The sequence below is a fragment of the Balaenoptera borealis genome (genome assembly GCF_965194805.1).
Source record: "Balaenoptera borealis genome assembly, chromosome: 4".
Lineage (NCBI taxonomy): Eukaryota > Metazoa > Chordata > Mammalia > Artiodactyla > Balaenopteridae > Balaenoptera > Balaenoptera borealis.
The window spans coordinates 31,504,658-31,526,887 of NC_138861.1; the positions used below are offsets into that span (position 1 = coordinate 31,504,658).

At 43.6% G+C, this 22,230-nt stretch overlaps 1 protein-coding gene across 1 annotated transcript in view; it reads right to left on the reverse strand.

The window, feature by feature from the left end:
• Positions 1–1,542: 1,542 nt before the first annotated feature.
• The window catches only part of SETD7 (SET domain containing 7, histone lysine methyltransferase), a 48,579-nt gene continuing 27,891 nt past the window's right edge, over positions 1,543–22,230 (reverse strand). The window contains exons 6-9 of the mRNA XM_082390889.1: positions 19,118–19,199; positions 16,733–16,850; positions 11,886–12,043; positions 1,543–7,257 (exon numbers count right to left, since the gene is read on the reverse strand). Of these exons, the coding sequence (XP_082247015.1) occupies positions 7,077–7,257; positions 11,886–12,043; positions 16,733–16,850; positions 19,118–19,199 (539 nt within the window). The 3' untranslated portion in view covers positions 1,543–7,076. The remainder of the gene's footprint in view (positions 7,258–11,885; positions 12,044–16,732; positions 16,851–19,117; positions 19,200–22,230) is intronic.

Sequence of the window (22,230 nt, forward strand, 5' to 3'; positions counted from 1 at the left end):
AATGCGAACCTACTGTATAGCACAGGGAACTCTACTCAGTGCTCTGTGGTGACCTAAATGGGAAGGAAACCCAAAAAAGAGGGGATATATGTATACATATAGCTGATTCACTTCTCTGTACAGCAGAAACTAACACAACATTGTAAAGCAACTGTACTCCAGTAAAAACAAACAAAAAATGTTGCCTGATCTTTCACTTTTGAGAGTTGAGCTTCTTAGACTTGCCCCAGTTTTATTCAATTTTTTGTCTCACACCCCTCTCCCACACAAGGAGGAAGAATATTAATATTGTGGGTTAGTGGGTGAAACGCTGCCTTAAAGATCCAGCGTATGGATGTGTCTTCATCCAAGTGGGGAAACTGATCTAGCCAGGTTTGGATTGAGTCATCTCATTTGCTTCAGTGGAAGGAAGTGTGATTAAGATCAAAGAATGGGCAACCGAGGGAGGTAAGACAAAGCAGGCGGGCTCATGGGCTGCTTCGGTTTGACACCCAGCTTACTGGAATTCACTTCTTTGGGACCATGGGTAGATGGCCCAGCTGATAGCAAAGTACTATTTTTTTACCCCCTTTGTCACTGGCCTCTGTGCTTTGGGAATGTTGTAGGGGAGAGTTTGGGAACATTGACAATGATTGGGCAGAAATAAGGGGTTTCTGGCTTCCTTGGCTCAAAGCTGTCCTAAGATCACCAAGATCTACCACAACATCTAACAACGTTCCTGTATCTTCAACCACAAGTTGAAGTTTCCCATTCTTCAGATATTTTCCCTGATCTTCTGATGTACGGTCAATATCCTTAACATTTATGGAGTCCATCAGATACGTTTGGCTGATGTTGCTAATTTTTCTGGATTCATGGGTGTACAGGGTGCCATGCCAAATACACAACAGGGTCCTCACCTTTCCATACCCCTCCCTCAGGTCTTACTATGATGCTTTGAAAATGGCAAAAGGTTAATACAGTAAGTCCCCCACACACGAACCTTCAAGTTGCGAACTTTCAAAGATGCGAACGTGCGTTTCATCAGCATCAGGCATGAGTGAAATTGCAGCTTGCCTTGCATCTCCTATTGCTGACGATCCTTCGGCTTTACCGTCTCCCACCTCCTCTCCCTCCTCCAGTCAGTAACTCTTCTTGCCTGTTCACTCGATGCCAGCCCCTGTATGCTAGCTGTTGTACTGTACTACTGTACTTTTCAAGGTACTGTAAGATTAAAAATGTTTTCTTTGTTGTTTGCATTTGTTTTTTATGTATTATTTGTGTGAAAGTATTATAAACCTATTACGCTATTACAGTAAAGTACTATGTAGCCGATTGTGTTAGCTGGGTACCTAGGCTAACTTTGTTGGACTTACGAACAAAGTGGACTTACGAACGCACTCTCAGAATGGAACTCGTTCGTATGTAGGGGACTTACTGTAACATTTTTAAACAACTTCAGATGTAAAGTTTGCTTAGTAATTTCAATATACAGGAAGACATGGCAGAGAAATACATTACTGCCTTCCTGCCCCAGGCAACCAAAGGAAGACAACGACAGGCGATTGTATATTTTGTTTAATACTTGCATTGTTTCTATAGCGCGATTATAGCAATCTTTAAATTTACTTTTCATTACAAATATTTGTCAAGTTTTGTTTCAGAAACATTTTTCCTACTCTCTTGCACATGCACCCAGACACACTACAAAAAACTCATTCATAACACAGTAAGGGCAAACATTATTCATGTAAACATCTTTCATTAATTTCCCATAATTTAAAAAAATCATAGAATTATAGATATTGAATAAGGCTCATAGATTTAGTTCAAATTCCACAAAAGACCAATCAAAGATGCTCGTTAACTGTGATGAGGTTAACTTTTGGTTGCAATAAATGCCGAAAGCATTCCCCTGGCTTCCAATCCTTAAACATACCTCACAACCTAATCAATGCATTTCAGGATAAAAAGAGAACACAGAAAACCCTGGAGGAAAAACTTTTGAAGTAGGGAGCTCAGAACCATGAACCCGACTTTCCTCTATGATAAGCAGACATCACGTAGTCCCTGTAGTTTCCCAGTACATGACTTGAGATGAATGACAGTCATCCAAAATGTAACCAAGTTGTATGTTAAGATACATTGGTGTGTGTGTACATATTGCTAGTATACACAGTGAAAATTTGTCATCATATTTATCATTTCATTATATCCAGGACTAAAGCGGAAAAAAAAAAAACCCCACTCAAGTTGAATATCATTATAAAGGAGTGTTCTAGTAAGAGTCAGGGGAGTTGGGAGGTATGTCCTATAGGGAGGTGATTGGTCTTGATGGTAACACGACTTCTAACAACGGTGTGTAAAGTCACAGACAGAGGAAGCAAGGATCTGCGTTATCCGAGGATGTCTCTCTCTGGTTGGAAGTTTGGTGCTTGGGTGCATAGTTTCCCAGAGCTGAGACGGGAAGTGTACTGTGCTGAGAAATGGGCCCCTTGCCAGCAGGACCCTCCTCCGTCCTCTCTCGAGGTGGAGGCCCAGAGGCAGGGACTGCTGGCAAAACCGTGAGGTCCCACCCGGGGGTCTGAACCCCAGCTCCACTGAGGGCAGCCTCCCTGACGTGTGTGACTAGGCAGTAAGGGAAGCGGTGGATGGCGGCCAGAAAACCTGGTTCCGAGGTTCCCATGGCCACATCTGGCTTCTGATTCTGCTACCCTGCAAAGAAATTGTGCTCCGGATAACTGCACCGGTGTCTCTAATGCCTCTGAGTCACTCACGGGCCCCCAAAGGCCCGGAGTGATGTCACTAAGGGTGGACATACCTCCACGAGCACCTAACTTCCACCAGGAAGCGGCTGAGGCACTGGGGAAGCCTACGAGCTCTCTCCACATCAGGTGCAACAACGCGGGGAAGTTGCCATGAGTCAGAGTTTTTTGTAGGCTTTTTGATTTTGTAAAAATCAAAACTGATCTGCATTATATCTCAATAGACTCAGAGAATTCTCACCAAAAATGTTTGCAATTTGTTTAAATAGCACTGGAATAATTCAACTTCACTTAAATATATTCATTCTACCATGAAAATAGTTCATACAAACATCTATTTACATACAAACACGTTAAAATTTGTGAAAAGGGTTTCCATCCCTGTGGTTGTATGGCTTGAAATAGTTTTCATTGCTTTGAGTATGTCTGCACCCATTTGGCAAAATAAAACGATTACAATTTAGTATTTTAAAAATCAAAATGGATACTGAGGCTCCAAATTCCTGAAGGGAAAGATCAAAGACAAAAAAAAAACAGTCTATCAAGGTACCTCAAGTAGATGTAAATTCAGTATATTTTGTGAACCTTTGATCTGCGGCAAATAAACATTACGACTATCAGTCTTGCAACATGGTTTTGCTTGTTTTTCTAAAACGAAAGATGTCTGGATTCTAAATCACTACTCTTAAGACAGAAACTTGAGGCAACTGTTTTAAAACAAAGCACAACAGAAAACAATACCTTCCTGGAAGATCTTAAATGCATTTTGCAGTGAGTGATTTAAAATTTCATATAGTAAAGGAAATTTACTAAAGTGCCACATACGACTCACTGAGAAGACAACCCTTGAACTCACTGTTCACAGTTACTGCAATTTTACCATTACAATTAAATGTTGTCAATGGTTACACTTGGCCTTTGCTTTGGCCTTTTCAGGTTGTTGGTGATAAGGAAATTGTTTTTCAAGTGTGAAGAACCCCCAGAAGGCAAATAAGTTTAAGGACAGCCCCAGACAGGTTCAAAGGGGTCTTGAACAACAAATCTCCTTCTCAGTTTCTCAGGCAGACCAGGGATGAAGCAGGTTAAAATAAGAATAGGTACTGCAAAACTCAAGTCTTCCTTGCCTGTAGCTTTTAAATCTCATCATTCCTTTGTGTCAGAAATTCAGTCCTAACGGTAGTTTTTTGTGAGTCCATTCAAATGCCCATTTGGGGACATACTCCTACAGATTAGTTCCTATTCCTAACTCTAACACAAGATAATATTTTGTCATAGAAAAGCTGCTAAGGAAAGATCTAGTCATGCAGGAGGTGGACTGAGACAGCTCTGAGTGAATCTGATGGGGACCATGGCATCAGGCACCCTCCTTGGCACTGACCCTTTTGGAGGAGAGCAGAAAGTTACTCCTTTATCCCCACCACCTGGACTCTTCCACATTTCTGTTATGATGCTGATGAAACTACCTGCTTCCTGACGTATTTCCTTCCACAGCGGACGTCAAGATTCAGTAGAAAAATACATCCCAAGGCTTCCCCCTCAGCTTTGGCTCAAACAGGGAACAAACCCTATTCCCTCACCAGTTAATTCCTCATGGGACCCCAACCCCCTTGACTATTTTATCTACCTACAGAACACAGTGAATCTCAAGGCCCCCTCTGACCCCACCCTGTGACAAAGCCTTACATTTGGCGGGGGGGGGGGGGGGCGGGGCGGGGGTGTGTGTCAGGGGGACGACAGGAGTAGCAGAAGCAGATGTGGACACAGAGTGATGGAGAGAGGTACTCGCAGAGGGAAAGACAGACAGACAGGGTCCAATGGGCCAGAGAGACTGGCGGGAGAGGAGGGAGAGAGGGAGCGGCCGGAGGGGTCAGCTGGCACGTTGTTACGTACAAACACCAGCCATTCTCACAGACAACAGAGAGAGAGAGAGGGGAAAGGGTAGGGCAGGAGAAAGAAGAGCCAGAGAACAAGGGAGACAGGAGAGAGGACGTGGAGAGGCTCAGCTTGGATGTACTGCTTCCTCTGATTTGTCTGAACGTCACAGACAGACACACTGCCGGGCTCGAAACTCAGAGAGTTATTCACTATTTTATTTGAAAAATGGATTTGCTGGTTAGTCACTATTTCCAACTCTTCAGCCACTTTCGTCAAAAGAAAAGAAAAATTCCATTTGAATGGGGTAGCCCATTGGGACAGACATTACACCCCATGGCAGCCGGCAGCCTGAAGTCCTTGCTTCGGAGTCCTGTGCCATCCTCCCCCCCGACCGCACTCCCTGATCTGGCTCCACAACCCAACTCACTGGGGTTGATTAAAGCCATCTTTCTCCTGAAGACAGTCACTTACTTTGGGACGCGTTTGAATGAAAGCACCTATCAGAATACAAGTCCCAAGACTCTGCGCATCTGCCAGTTTATGGAACGGTCTGGTCTCTTTCTACAGAATAGAAGCGATCCTATCCTGGTGCCTTTTAATCTAAAAACTCTATTCAGTTCACTTCGTGGAAGATCTTCCTGGCAGCCTCAGAACTTCTCACGAGTGAACCAGCAGCTGAGCTCCCTGAAACCGTGGCCACCTAGCTGCACTGCTGGGGACAGGGGAGCTCTGGGAAGCCTGGACTTACCAAGGGAAAGGGCCACTTCTGTCACTGTCTTGAAGGCTGAATCCTGTGCCCAGGAGCTGCCAGAACTGAAAGCTGTGAGCAGCCCTGATGAAGCACTTTTGTTAAATTCTTCCCAAGAGCAATGTGTAACTGACATGAAATAGCAAACTTCCTCCTGCCTGTTTCTTTTCTCTTTTCCTGCTCCCAGCAAGCCTTCCCTACTAGCCAGAGCTACAGTGTGGAAGGCTTCAGCTTTCAAGACCAAACTGACTTCGGGACAGGTGCCCCAGCTGACAGTTGCAACTTGTAGCAACTGCTGCTTTCCAGACCTCCCAGCTCCTCAGCTGGGCATCTGAAGAGGACACAGCTATGGCATGTGGTGAGGGCACTTACAAAAACCCCAAACTCCCAGAATTCCCCCAGAGTAATCCCAGTCAGGTTACATACCTAATTAGCTAAACTAAAAAACAGGGGCTTTTCTCCTTATTTCTGCAGTTGTGATTACACATGGCTAGCAAAAATGGCTGAAATGCTATTGATACCGTTGCTTCTAAGCTATACAGGTGTTAGTCTTAATTCACAAGGCTGTGAAGCAGGTAAGTGCTTTGAAATTACAATGATGAAGAGTTTTAGCATTAAGGTTTGATTTGTACCTAGTGATCAGTACGTCTCTCTTAACAGTAGCGATTTAAAAAAAAAAAAAACAAACCAAAAAAACCTTTTGAATTCTGTGTTATAATTCAAGTTTGCTATTTGACTTTTGAATTCAATGCACTGTGCCACAAGCCAGACTGCTCTGTTATGTACATTTAATGTGTACCCAAGGAGAAAAAAAATTACTAGCACTATTGAAGATATTGCAAAATTGCCACGTCTACTGCTTAGAAATACTAATTTCCCCCTCTTCTTTCTTAAAGTATATGTTACAACTCTTCCATAACTTAATGCAAACAAAGTAAATTCATTTCTTCTCACATCTTAAAGCAAAGATATCTTTGTTTACATGCGAGAATAATAATTCTATAATAATAGCCCGGCCCTAGGAGCCAGGTCTTTATATTAGGACATAGTAATGAAACAGTGATATAGAGAGAGCCAGAGAGACCTACACACTGGCACTGAAACGAAATCCATTTGGAAGTTTTCTCTTGTGAAAGATACCTAAGATAGAGAAGAGGACTAAGGGGTGAAGTGACTCAAAAAGTGGGGTTCTGTTCGCTAGGGGAAAAACAAAGCCATTCTATTGCAAGAACAGATCAAAGGTTAAAAGGCAAATGATACTACATTTAGAGAATAAAAATGTAGTAATTCTCTGTCCTCCATATGGCGCATATGCAAGTGTGATAACGCAATTTGCACCGGCCATAGAAATAAACCTCATGGAAAAGCCACTGACTAAAAATGACTGAAAAACCCCCTTTTTTCAGTCTAATCGTTTGGCATCTCTGAATGTGGTACAGATTTAGTCTTGAACCACCCAAGAACATCACGCTGTCTTCTGTCAAGTGCTCAACAGTACCTCTCAGGAGGGCGTTGTTGCTAGCTAATTTTAAACCTGGTATGAGTAATACAGTCAGACCTAGTTAGTATTCGAGAAAGTTGTAGCGAACGCAGAGTGAGAGGATGTGATGTCACAGCATGAGCAGTCCCTGGTTGTCCCGTTGTTGGATAAACGTAGTGCATAGATCCAAGTTTCTATTCCAGGTCTCTGAAGCCCGGAGCCAGGCCTTTCACTTCTGCTGGGTGGCCTGGAAGGCCTTCAGCTCCACCTGGTACCACTCGGGGGCTTCAGGCCCACTCTTCCCTGGGGGGCTGTGGTCGTAGCCATAGGCAACAGTGAGTTCCTCGTCGGCCTCCACGGCTCGGAGCGTGCGAATGCATTTGATGGGTCCAAAACGGGGGTGGACAAACCTAGACATCAAGATGCACATGGTCATTCCCGGGCCGGACCGGGAGGTCAGATGCAAAGGCTAGAAGGGCTAAGGCAGGAATCACCCGTGTGCTTGCTGTGCCCTGGACACCACCGGCAGGTCCTCAGCGTACGGGCCACAGAGGAGCCGGCATGAGCTTCCCCTGGGAGGCTGGTGCTCACGGGGATACTCCAGGCTTCCCCACCCAGACCTGGTGGTGGGATCTGCATTCTAACACCCCGCCCCCCTCGCCCTCCCTGGTGATCCCTATGTACATTAAGGTTTAAAAAGCACGGCCCTATCTTCCTCTCTGAGCCTATTTGCCACTCTGTATTTGTAAATCAACAATCAGGATCTTCAACAAAAATCTGTCTTTAATGAGAAATCAGATCCAATGCGGCCTGTCAGCATTTCAGCTCCTCTGGCCTGTCGCCTCACATTACCTGCCTGAACCTCGGGGAAAGGCTTTGCCAGGGCGCTTCTGGAGTTGTAAGAAAGAGCCCTGTGGATTTGCAAAAGCATAAAAACTCTGTTTTCCATCCTGTACCTGTAGAGGAAGAGTTATTTTCTAGCATAAAAGTAAATGAAGATATTTTTCCCAAGAGGGAAGCCCAGACCGCTCTGCCATCCTGCTTCTTTCAGATTTCCCTCTGATGCCCCCTGTGATGGGAGAGGCCAGGCTAAAGCTAGGATTATGCTCCTCTGCCAGAGGCTCCCGGCCTGGCTCACCTGCACGGCTCCCTTCAGGGGATCGGGAGCTAAATAAGTATTAAGAGACTCATCTCCTCTTACAGCTGCTGAAACCCAACACGGATGCCTGGGAGGCAGGCCAGAAAGAAAGTAACTTTGTTTTCCTATGCATCTGGTCAAATCCATTCATTTATAGTTACGTTTTGAACAAAGGGCTTTGAAACACCAAAGGCGGAGGTTCCAGGCCTGAAGTCAGAGGTACAGGGCGCACGATGGCAAGCGCTTGGTGGGAGATGAGCGTGTCTGCAGTGTATGGACATATTGTGTGGGGGGTAAAAAGGAACCACCACACTCTCACTCCAAGGGGGCCTCTATGCCCACCCCCTTTGGCTGTCCTGTTTCTTGGAAAGCACACTTGATTTGGGCCCGAAGACTTTGGTGTGAGTCCTGGCGCCACACATTATGACTGCCTCCTTCTGGAAAGCTCACCTCTGTGTCTCTGAATCTCACTTTCCTCACCTGCCAAATCATGATAACACCAGTAATCCTTATCCTCCAAGAGTCATTGTGGTGACAAAATAGGGTCACGTAAATAAAGCACCACACACAGTGCCTGGCACAGCTGAAGACTCGTATCAGTTGTGACGTGTAAGCAAGCATGTGGGTGTATGAGAGCACACACGTGCACAGAAGTGTCAGACTGTGCTCCAGCACAGAGGACATCCCTGGATCAGGGATTTGGGAATTCCTTATTAAAATCACTCTTTGTCTCTAAATTAAAATATTTCATTAAAAAATAATACTCCTTACAATGGAATATTACTTGGCCATAAAAAAGAATGAAATAATGCCATTTGCAGCAACATGGATGGACCTAGAGATTGTCATACTAAGAGAAGTCAGTCAGACAAAGACAAATATCATATGATATCACTTACATGTGGAATCTTAAAAAAATGATACAAATGAATTTATTTACAAAACAGAAACAGACTCGCAGACATAGAAAACAAACTTACGGTTACCAAAGGGGAAAGGCGGGGAGAGGGGGAGGGATAAATTAGGAGTATGGGGTTAACAGATACACAATACTATATATAAAATAGATAAACAACAAGGACCTACTGCATAGCACAGGGAACTATATTCAATATCTTGTAATAACCTATAACGGAAAAGCATCTGAAAATGAATATACGTATATCCAAATCACTTTGCTGTACACCTGAAACTAACACAGTATTGTAAATCAGTGATACTTCAATAAAAAAAATACTCCTGAAATGGAGCTCTAGTTAACCTTCTGGTACACTGAAAAAAATCGCACAAGAAGCCTAAGATTTCTCTTATCGTCCTCTTGTATTTTCATTTTCTTGCTCATTATCGTTATTCTCAGGGAGTAGAAAATGGACAGACTGAAAAGACAGAACTCAATCTCAGGTGCTGATTCTTCAAAGCAGCCCCAAGGCACAATGGTTAAGAGCACTTCTCCACTTTGACAAGAGCCCTGCGTTTCTTGTCGCTGATCTGGAATCAGCAGTAATACTAGGGGCCCCACGAAGTTACTGGGAGGATTGAATGACAATGTGCACAGAAGGTTTTAGCACAGCACTGACCTAGAGGAAGTGCTCAGGAAACACTGGCTGCACAATTAGCCCTCAGACCAAACCTCTGGGCCACACTCTTCGGTCCCTTGTCGACAAGTAACCTATATTTACAACGAGAAAAGTAGTTCCTGCCTATCTGTCCATTTGGCACGCTGTACCAGACTACAGTTAAAACAGCGTATAGAAGTGCTGTTCTGTTTAAGTTACAGTGTGCATAACAGTACCAATGATTTTAGAAACAAATGAATGCCATGGATTGGTATCTGAATGTTCTATTTGATGATTATTCAGCTAGTCTCCCCATGACCCCAAATAACTAATCGTTCACATTGGGCTTGGGAAAAAAAAAACTCTGAGGAGGGACTTGATTTTGCACAAATGGTTCCTTCTCTTGTCTCCTGTGCTGTCTCCTTTTTGATGAGAAAAATCATGCTCTTGCCATGAAATCCCAGGACTCATTTGTTTTAAGGGGCAGCCTCAGTAGCATTTGTTATCCTTAGTTACCACTGCTTTAAAGGGTTGTTGTTCAGCTGTGTGCAGCCTGCAACGATGCTTTGGCCTAATTCACACTGGCCGTGAAAGCCTTGGAGTTAATAACAGTGTCAGTTTCATTTCACATGACACATGTCCTTTGCCATTTCTACCCGCCCTTTAAACAGAAGTTGTAGCTTCAGTACTTGGTCCTGGCTGCCAAAGAGAGCAAGTCAGTGCCAGAACAATTTTAAAGCCATCTCAGGGATGCATGAAGGGACATTCAAATCCTGGCAATTTTCCTACAGATTAAATGCACATGATCAGATCCTGCTTATGTTAACAAGCTAGAGGACTAAGTGACAGCAAACTACAGCTGAGCAGAAAAGGCTGCACACAGCTGCCTAACTCCTAGGCTCCTAGCCTGTCCTCAGGCTGAGTTAAGAACAGCAACAACATGGAATCTCAGCTGTATCCTTTAAGGCAGAGTCGGAGATGCTTGCCTTTTGGAAGAGAGGGTTCAGGGGGCACGTGAAGACTACTAAGATATTTTGTAGGACTACTATGTGGAAGAGAGATTGACACTGTACACAAGAAAAAAAGGGAGGTAATTAGGGCCAAGGGCTGGATATTACAGGGAAACCCATCTGGGCTCAACAGAAGGAACTTTCTAATCCTCAGAGCCCAACAGCTAATTCCATGATATGTATTTGTCCAGACAGCCGCCTGTGTGGATAATGGTAAGGTTCTCATCAATGGAGGTTTCCAAGAGGTTCAGTGCACCGTTGGAAGGGGAGGTAGGAGTATTTGATTTTTTAAAATAATGGTTTTGTTGAGATATAATTCATGTCTCATAAAATTCATCCATTTAAAGTGTACAATTCAGTGGTTTTCAGTTGTGCAACCATCGCCACTAATTTTGGAAGCTTTCATCAGCCTCAAAAGGAACCTCCACGCTCATTAGCCATCAACTTCTACTCTGCCCACCCCTGCCCCCAGCTCTAGGCAACGACTGATCTGCATTCTGTCTCTGCGGCTATAGTGGACTGTTCATATACATGGAAATCATACACTACATGCTCCTGTGACTGGCTTCTTTTTTAATATTTATTTATTTATTTTGGCTACACTGGGTCTTCGTTGCAGCATGCGGGATCTTCGTGGTGGCATGTGGGATCTTTAGTTGCAGCATGTGGGATCTTTAGTTGTGGCATGTGGGATCTTTAGTTGCACCATGCAGGCTCTTAGTTGCGGCATGCATGAGGGATCTAGTTCCCCCACCAGGGATCGAACCCAGGCCCCCTGCATTGGGAGCGTGGAGTCTTACCCACTGGACCACCAGGGAAGTCCCCATGACTGGCTTCTTGCACTTAGCATGTCTTCAAGGCTCATCCATGTTGTAGCATGTGTTCAGTATTTCATTCCTCTTGATTGTTAAATGATAGGGACTCTGATTTTACACGTTTTTTTCCAATACTGAGAGCTCACGTCCTAGGCTTAGGATCTTTTGGTTCTCCTTCCTCTCACATAATAAAAGGATTCCCTAATCTCCACTGTGCAGAGTCATTTCAATTTGTACTATTACTTCAAATGACACTACCCTTAATTTGCCTGAATGAGATAACTAAAGGACAAAAAAGCCACAAATAAAACAGCAACCACTAAGTACAGCATTTCCACAGCATTTCTACTCTTTGAAGCACTTTTCCATTTCTGAGTTTCAAGTTATAACCATGAGGCCCCTGGCCAGAGGACCCTCGAATATTCTGAGGAAGCCACCTTCCTCGAGGTGCCCTCCTCATTCTCGGGGCCCCGAGGCACAGAGCTGCCCCAGCCACTGGCCGCGTGGTCTCCTACTCACATGTCGTAGATGCAGTTCGGAGTGAAGGAGTGATTTGCCTTGTGTCCCAAGGAGGCACAGTACTTGGATACACGGTTGTAGGGCTCAGGCACATCAATGACCGTCTCTTCATCGAGGGAGAGGGTGTTCCCATTAAGAGCCCAGTCCCTGCTGTCGACCTGCAGAAAACAAGAAAGCAAACATCAGAAAGGCCCTTCCTCCCAGGAGCTCAGAGGACGCCGGAGATATTAACTCATTTATCCTTAAACTTCACGGTTTGAGTGCCACATACAGGGAAAGAGCCTAAGGCATCCCTTGCACCGCGATGGTGCAAACCCCGCACACTGATGGTGCAAAAGGCGTATGTGGGCAGCGCCGGGCAGCTCAACTTAGCATTTATTGATTTTCCCCTATCTTATATGAAAAAAAGGATTTAAAGTCCCTTTACAGAAACACAAAAAAATAACCAGATGTCTTTTTTTTTTTAACATCTTTATTGGAGTATAATTGCTTTACAATGGTGTGTTAGTTTCTGCTGTATAACAAGGTGAATCAGCTATACGTATACATATATCCCCATATCTCTTCCCTCTTGCATCTCCCTCCCACCCTCCCTATCCCACCCCTCTAGGTGGTGACAAATCACCGAGCTGATCTCCCTATCCTATGCGGCTGTTTCCCACTAGCTATCTATTTTACATTTAGTAGTGTATATATGTCCATGCCACTCTCTCACTTCGTCCCGGCTTACCCTTCCCCCTCCCCGTGTCCTCAAGTCCATTCTCTGCGTCTGCATCTTTACTCCTGTCCTGCCCCTAGGTTCTTCAGAACCTTTTTTTTTTTTTTTAGATTCCATATATATGTGTTAGCATACGGTATTTGTTTTTCTCTTTTTGACTTACTTCACTCTGTATGACAGACTCTAGGTCCATCCACCTCACTGCAAATAACTCAATTTCGTTTCTTTTCATGGCTGAGTAATATCCCATTGTATATATGTGCCACATCTTCTTCATCCAGTCATCTGTCGATGGACACTTAGGTTGCCTCCATGTCCTGGCTATTGTAAATAGAGTTCCAATGAACGTTGTGGTACATAACTCTTTTTGAATTATGGTTTTCTCTGGGTATATGCCCAGTAGTGGGATTGCTGGGTCATATGGTAGTTCTATGTTTAGTTTTTTAAGGAACTTCCATACTGTTCTCCATAGTGGCTGTATCAATTTACATTCCCACCAACAGTGCAAGAGGGTTCCCTTTTCTCCACACTCTCTCCAGCATTTGTTGTTTGTAGATTTTTTGATGATGGCCATTCTAACTGGTGTGAGGTGATACCTCATTGTAGTTTTGATTTGCATTTCTCTAATGATTAGTGATGTTGCATCCTTTCACGTGTTTGTTGGTGATCTGTATATCTTCTTTGGAGAAATGTCTATTTAGGTCTTCTGCCCACTTTTGGATTGGGTTGTTTGTTTTTTGAATAAATTTATTTATTTATTTATTCATTTATTTATTTTTGGCTGTGTTGGGTCTTCGTTGCTGCGCGCAGGCTTTCTCTAGTTGCGGCGTGAGTGGGGGCTACTCCTCATTGCGGTGTGCAGGTTTCTCGTTGCGGTGGCTTCTCTTGTTGCAGAGCATGAGCTCTAGGCACGGAGGCTTCAGTAGTTGTGGCGCATGGGCTTAGTTGCTCCGCGGCATGTGGGATCCTCCCAGACCAGGGCTTGAACTCGTGTCCCCTGCATTGGCAGGCGGATTCTTAACCACTGTGCCACCAGGTAAGTCCCGGGTTGTTTGTTTTTTTTTGATATTGAGTTGCATGAGCTGCTTGTAAACTTTGGAGATTAATCCTTTGTCAGCTGCTTCATTTGCAAATATTTTCTCCCATTCTAAGGGTTGTCTTTTCGTCTTGTTTATGGTTTCCTTTGCTGTGCAAAAGCTTTTAAGTTTCATTAGGTCCCATTTGTTTATTTTTGTTTTTATTTCCATTTCTCTAGGAGGTGGGTCAAAAAGGATCTTGCTGTGATTTATGTCATAGAGTGTTCTGCCTATGTTTTCCTCTAAGAGTTTGATAGTGTCAGGCCTTACATTTATAAACAGATGTCTTGAATTAAAAGCAGGTGAGTGTTATGTCAATGAGTCAAAGACAGCCTCTGTGTATGGGCCCCTAGGTTGTTTATTTCTTCACTGCTGGCTGAGACCTGTTACCTTAAAAGCCCATCACCACCAACCTTAAATTTTTACATACCCCACCGTTCTTTTAAATAGCCCAAACAGAGCAGAGTTTTAACCATTCAGAGTTTGCTTCATCCACAAAACCTCACCCCACATCTGCTAGGAGCAGAGAGATAAACCCAGGACCATAAAGATGCCAGACTGTAGCTGTCCTTTGGAGTTCTTTGGCCCAGAGACCCCTCCCAGGCTACACATCACCTAGACATGTCAACCCCCTCTCCGGTCCCTCTCTTTCCCAGGAGTTCCCTTGCCCTGCTCCCCTCTGGACCTTGGCCCCTGAGCCATAAGCCTCTGAATGGCCTCATGCTGGGAGGACACCCCCCTCTCATGCAGCCCCGCCCAATCACCACCCAATATCTATAAAGCATGTGTGCTGCTGCCTCTTATGGTCTTTTTCTTTAATCAGCCCTCAAATCCCTTGAACCTCTACAGAGAAAAGGATGAAGCCAAAGAAAAATGAAAGTAAGAACATCAAACGGAACCAGAAACCTAAGGAATGCAAAACTGAGCGCCAGGAAAGTCCTACACCTTTGCTGCAGGTGGGCAATCGGTGTGACCAGCAGAGTCATGGACAACCAGTGCGCTCTCTCACCCACAGCAGGACTCACTATCCTCTGTGCAAGCAGCAGGCATCCTTTCTCCCAACCAGTCCTGACCAACATGCCCCAGCATCTGTGCATGCCAGCAAGGACAGCGTTTTGGAACCAAAAAGGATCACACTTTCATTCAAAAACTGTTGACACTCAGAGATATACCATCTCTCCCGTCTGTAAGCTACAATTATGCTTTTATTTGTATCTGATATTCATTCAACAGATATTGACTGAGCACCTACCATATGCTAGGCACTGTTCTAGGTGCAGGGGATACAGCAGTGATGAAAGTGAAAAAATCTTCATGGATCTTAATAGTCCAGACCTGTTATGTGACTTGATATATGACACTCAGTACCATCTTCCTTATGTTGCCACTAGCTGTGTATTTTTCTCATCTAAACTTCATGAAGGCAAGGAGGCACCCTCATTCATTTATATAGTGAGTTTCAGCACAGAGACAGATTCTGCTGTTAGAAACCTTGCTTGAATTCTGCCAGTTACTATAGTTGTGACCTTAGGCAAATGGCTTAACCTCTCTTGGCTTCAGTTTCCTTAGATGTAAAACGTTTGAATAAATTATGGATCAATATCCCGAGCCACCGTCCATAGGCTGAATTTCTTGGACTTTCTGGATTGACCATCACAAGGGGACACTGCGAGGCATATCACAGCTCGGTTTGTGCACTGACATCTTTGTCTGGGCGGCTGCTTTGAATGTACAGTGACTTGATTATTTCTCGGCCTTTCGCTTTTTATCATTCCATAGGAACAAATGAAAAATGAAGACGTGAAGGTGGGATGTGAGCGATCGGCTTAAGTCCCACCCAACTTCACACAAGTGAGACCGGGATGGACAGAGCCCTACCTGTGCTCAAAGCATCAAGCTTTCGCCCTTAAGCAGACACTTAAGGAAGCGAGTTGTGAAGTGAAGAAACAAAAACAAAAAAACATACATGAAATCTGAGAAGTGTATCAAAGATTATGTCTAAGGCAAGAGGTGATTCAACTCTTTAACTTTTAATTTTTATTTTTTTTTTGGCAATAGAACCCTTCCAGGTAAGATGTAGGCTATTGTATGGCTTTTGCACAAATAGAAGTAGGGGCCCTTCCTGTAAAGCACCCCACCCAAGGTCATAAATTAATTATTGACAGAGTCCGATTGGATCTCAGTTTTTCAGATACTGGGTGTAGTCCAATACAAAGCAATTACTGTCTCACTGATGGCACCAGCCCACTTTCTATAAAATAGCTGTGGAACGTAAAAAAAAAAAAACAAAAAAAAACAAAACATACTAAGGCTCAAAATAAAGAGGGAAATTGGGGCTTCCCTGGCGGTCCAGTGGTTAAGACTCCGCATTTCCACTGCAGGGGGCGCGGGTTCAATCCCTGGTCGGGGAACTAAGATCCCACATGCCGTGCAGTGTGGCCAAATAAATAAATAAAAATAAATTAAAAAAAAAAAGACGAATAGACTTGATTTCACAACGATTAAAAAAAACAAAGAGGAAAATATCTGCTATAGACTGAATGTTAATGTCCCCCCTCCAAACATATGTTGAAATCTCATCCCCAATGTCAGGGTATCCGGAGTTGGGGTCTTTGGGAGGTGTTTAGGTCATGACAGCAGGCAGAGCCCTCATGAATGGGATTAGTGTCTTATAAAAGAGGCCCCAGAGAGCTCCCTCATCCCTCCTGCCATGTGAAGTTACAGCAAAAAGAGTGACATCTATGAACCAGGAAGCAGGCTCTCACCAGACACTGAATCTGCTGGCACCTTGATCTTGGACTTCCCAGCCTCCAGAACTGTGAGAAATCAAATTCTGTTGTTCATAAGCTACATAATCTACAGTGTCTTCGCTAAAGCAGTCTGAGGCTGGCTATAAGACAATATCCAAGCATTTTACAAAAAACCCTAGCTTTTTGTTCCTTTATATTCCTAGTGAATATTAAAGTAAAAGGACTAATGAGAAAATTAATAAGCGTGTTTGAAACAAAACACTCTAACCAATCACGCTGATTTTCCACTTCTACCCCGCTCACCTCTTGGTGTGTAATTCGGACTCCATTATAAAAAGACATAACAGTATTGGGTCCCACTGCTACCTTTGAAAACAGTCCTTCTCCAGCACTGGAAATGAGAGATTCCGCAACATAAACCCTAAACAGAAAAAAGGGGCAAATAATGATTTTTTTTTTTAGTTTGATATGTCGTCCCTTACATCAACCACCAAAATATCCTTAGAGCTACGGAATCCAAAATGTCAGTTCATAATAATCCAATGAGGAAGCAAGAAACAGTGAAACCACATATTTTGGCATTAGAAACTGGAGAACTGTTACTTATTTCTCTCACTGCTCTCTAATAAAGGGATTATTGGTATATATTCACAAGGTAACTCAGTGCTTGATATAAGGTTTTTAAAAATTTGTCTGTTTTAATTAATGACAATTTCCACTGTCTTCGTTGACAAGGCAAACATTTCCCAAAGCTAATTAAAGCTATACCTAAGTTTCTCAGTGCCATATAGGAGGGAAAGACTGTTTTAATGGAGCCCCAAGATGAATCTTTTACATGAAAGAGTGATAAATAGTTCATAAAATATATCCAATAAGCACTTCCCAACAAAGGAGTTTATAGCAGATCAGCTCAAGGACCAAATCTGGCTGTGTCCATTTTTGTAAATAAAGTTTTATTGGGACACAGCCACACCTATTTGTTCAATATTATCTATGACTGCTTTAGCGTTACAAAGGCAGACTTAAGTAGTGGCTGTAGAGACCCACAAAGCCTAAAATACTGACCACATGGCCCTTTATAGGACAAATTTGCCAACCACTGGTTTATAAGAAAACAGCACTCATGATTACGGAACTGGATTTAGTAAGTAAGTACATGCCCCATCCACAGGATTTCAGTTCTTCTGGCCCCTGTGATGTAATGACTCTGGTGGAACTGGTCATCTGGGATTTTTGTTATGTAGATCTTCTGCTTATTTGATGGGCTGGAAGGCTGAATTATTGCTTTTACCTCTTGACTCTCTCCCTGGGACAGAATTATACGTGCTGCTGCTTGGCCACATGACTGCCCTTCAGCTTGGGCTGAGGATACATCCCTGCCTGACTGACTTTGGTCTTGGCCGTGTGATCTGCTTTGCGACTAGGCAGAAGTGACTGCAAAGCTAGGTCTTGGGTATTAAGAAGCATGGCAAGTTTCTGCCAGCTTCCTTGAGTTTCCATTCATCTCCACAAGAAGAAGGTGCCCCGGGGGGCTGTTGCTCCCTTAGCCTGAGTCTTGGAATGAAGGCATGTGAGACAGACTGGAACCCAACTTGAAACCTGGAGTGTAGCCTAGGCCAGCTGAGCCGAGTTGAGCCCAGTCAAAAGTAGCTGAACGTCAGCCAATCTACACAAGCATGAGCGTAAAAGAAAATGTTTGCTTTCGTAAATCACTGATAGTCTGAGGGTATTGTTATGTGGCATCATCACAATGACAGTAACAAAAAATGACTGATGCATACGGTTATGGTACTGTTGTGTTTTGGGGGCTAACAAGAGACCAAACCTTTCTCCCTGCAAACAGGCCAGAGCCTCGCGTCAAGGAAGAGGCCATTCATTCATTGTGACATGGTGGTGTCAGCCCTGTCAGTTAAACCAGGGAAGAGGCCTTTTCTCAGATGGGGACGGAACAGAAACTGAATAGAAGCCACACTTACAGAGTGAGGCCAAGAGAAAGCCAACTGCAGATGGCACTCTTACCCACAGACAGGCCAGTCGCTGGGGAATAAGAACCCCAGGCAGGGGACCAGGGAAAACCATACCAGGAATCAAGAGCTTAGAGTTTAGATAGGGTATGAAATGGAACAGGGCTTGACACTCTGGGAGGGAGCTTATAGAATCAGAAACTTGTAATTTATAAGCTGGAATGTTTTTATGCTTCTTGTGTTTTCTTTGTTTCACTCCTGTCTTCCCTTAGTGAATGAAGAAATTATCTCACATTCCAGACCCCCTCAGCTGGGCTAAGTAGAAAAGGAGGCATTTGGTCCCTGCCTCGGCTAGAGCTTTCAAGAGTGTGAAATGCTCCCTAGGGGCCAGCAGGGGCTAAGTCACAAACTGTGGCACCAGAGCCCCAAGAAAGGGGACACTTGAGCAGGGCATAGCTGGCTGCCAGGCCCAACTGCTGTCTTTGTAGAAGCTTCATTCTGGGAATGACACACAAGCTGTTCTGTGCTTTATGGGTGGAAAAACTTCCTTACAGGGACAGATTCTATATGACAATAAAAACACTCTTCCTCAGAATATATGAATATTTTTTTCTGCTCAAGAACTTGGCCTGAGCAGAGGGTCACCGAGGAGCAATAATTCCTACCACGAGGGTTATTTAATCTCACATAAATGGTGCTGTTTAAACCACATGGAAAAAATTACCTCTCTGATTCATATGGATCTGGAAGAAGAGCACTGGTAGAAATGCAAGATGAAGTTGACTTATCAAAGTGGTACACCGAACCTAAAAAGCAAACAAAAATCTCAGTACAAGGCCCAGAGTTAGGGAAGAGCATTCTCTCTATCCACAGGACCAGAAAGAGTTAAATAATGAAAAATGTTATTCAAGTTAGACCAACTAGAATGAAATTCTTCAATATAAATGGATAGTTTTTCTAATGATAATAGGTTTTTATGATAAAGTTTACTAGAGCGAGTTAGGGAAAAAAAAAAAAGAAAGTTTACTTATGCTGAGTAAATGTGCAAACAGAATCAATTTCTTAGCTTCATTCTCCATCATATTCATCATGAATCTCTTGGTGATTAAAATAACATTCATTATATTTAAGAGAATTTACGATTGTGAATAGATAAACCCCAACTCCTCATTTTGTTACCTAGTAAAAGATACACATATGGGTTTTATTTATTTTCCTGAATATCTAAGTGGAAAAAATACATACAGATAATCAGGAAAAAGTTAATCTAAAGAAATAATTTTTATATTACTCCTGAAATGCTTTCAGTTTATTCAAGAATATAATAATGAAGATGGATACCATGCTATACAGCATAATGTACTTTCTCTCTTTCATTCTACAAATATCTGGAATTACCTCGGTGGTCTACATCTAAGCATCAGCCACATCATTTGGTACAACTGATGTTATACCTCTAAGATCATTTATGATTGGAGAATCATAAGTATAACAAATATTGCCATAACATCAAACATTCTTATACGAGGGGATTAAAATCTGCTGTTTTGTTTGTTGAACTTTGTGATGTTGAACTGAGTTGCTAAAAGATATTTTTAGGTTATTATTGAATACAGCAATTGGATGCTTAGTAGATGGGAACGGTAACATGTGGTAATATTAGTTCTAATTAAAATATGTGATAGAGGGACTTCCTTGGTGGTGCAGTGGTTAAGAATCCGCCTGCCAATGCAGGGGACACGGGTTTGATCCCTGGTCCGGGAAGATCCCACATGCCGCGGAGCAACGAAGCCCATGCACCACAACTGCTGAGCCTGCGTGCTGCAACTACTGAAGCCCGTGCGCCTAGAGCCCGTGCTCTGCAACAAGAGAAGCCACTGCAATGAGAAGCCTGAGCACCGCAACGAAGAGTAGCCCCCGCTCGCTGCAACTAGAGAAAGCTCATGCACAGCAACGAAGACCCAACACAGCCACAAATAAAAAAAAATTTTTAAAAGTTCAATGCCAAGAGAATATTGTGTAAAAAAAAAATATGTGATAGAATGAAATAGTTGCTGACTGGCTAGATAACATGCTTCCTATAGGCAGGTTTACACCAGTAATTACAGATTGCTGTGCAAGATATAAATGGATAGTTTTTAGATTTGTTCTGGAGTTTCGTTCTCAGGTCTTAATAAACAGCCATCAGAAGTATCTCTTAAAATCCCATTTTTGCTTTTGAATTTTCTTTATTCATATGGTTTAAAAGCTGCTTGTGTAATTACAATTTTTAATCAAGAAAAAGCTTTGTCATGAAAATTTGAGATCTCTCTGGTCAGATCAGATTGGATAATAGTTTTAAATTTTTCTTGTGGTTTTCTTCATACTAGACACAGTCTATAGAATCCAACCACCCACCCTTGGCAATTGTCTCCTTCACTAAAAATAAATTCAGCCTCACCAGAATTAAGGAGAACAGACTGCTTTTGATAAAGCATTAACAAAGTCATCTTATTTCTATTAAAGTGGTTCAGAAGCCAATTAGTAATTTATTCCAGAAACGAAGGTACACAACCGTCCTAGAATTAATGTTCGTTCTCTGCAAAGAATTAGCTTCAGAGAATCCTCCCAGAGCACAAGGAAGACATACGGTGTTCCACAGGCTAATAAGTAAATAAACAACTTCTGGAACTGGAGGGCTTACTCCAGCAAAGTCAATTATTTTAGGTACTAAGGCATCACAAATTATTCCATTAAGCAATTCCTAAGTGGTTACCAATGGCTACCAGGTCCTCTTTCTGTTTCCTTTTTTTATACAGTCAAAACCCAAATTAAGGGGCTTCCATGGTGGCACAGTGGTTAAGAATCCACCTGTCAATGCAAGGGACACGGGTTCGAGCCCTGGTCCAGGAAGATCCCACATGCCACGGAGCAACTAAGCCCGTGCGCCACAACTACTGAGCCTGCGCTCTAGGGCCCGCGAGCCACAACTACTGAGCCTGAGTGCCACAACTACTGAAGCCCACGCGCCTGGAGCCCCTCCTCCACAACAAGAGAAGCCACCGCGATGAGAAGCCCCCGCACCACAACAAAGAGTAGCCCCCGCTCGCCGCAACTAGAGAAAGCCCATGTGCAGCAACGAAGACCCAACGCAGCCAAAACTAAAATAAATAAGTAAAATAAAACCCAAATTAATGTCTCAAACTAAAAGTCAGAAAACAATCCAGATCAGTCGGTGTCTAACCAGGAAACAGACCATTTGAGTATTTCAGAGAGAGAGAATTTAATACAGGGAATTGGTTACACAGAGGATGGAAGAGCTGGGAAGCCAAACAGGGCAGTGAAGAGCCCAGAAACTGGCAAGAGCAGGAGGCCAAGACCCTGAGCCACAGGGACAGAGGCAGAGGCATTCCTGGAGCTCTAGCGCTGCGGGAGTCCAGGGAAGCTGGACCCATGGGGGACCGTCCTGCTGGGAGATGGAATCAGGAGACAGGCCACTGCTGGGGACTCTGCTGGACACAGAGAGGGCTTCTCCCTGCTCCTGTCCCTCTCCGTGTCCCCAGCCTGTGGCCAAACCCAGACAGAAGCCAGAGGCACAAGAGCCTGGGAAATGCAGCCTGCAAGGGGCAGAAGGCCCCTGCAGTAAAGCAGGGCAGGGAAAGGCTGAGGAATGCATCTGGACCAGCACACAACCCATTAAAGGAAGTTAGTTCAAAAAAAGAAGAAAAAAACCACTTTCAAACCAAACGTTTCTGTGGAATACACATTCTACTGTGCAGAAATTCTCCTGTGAATTCCCATCTCCCTTCCTTAGACTCATACTTTCCTCACAAATGTACTAAGTGCCAACCACACGTA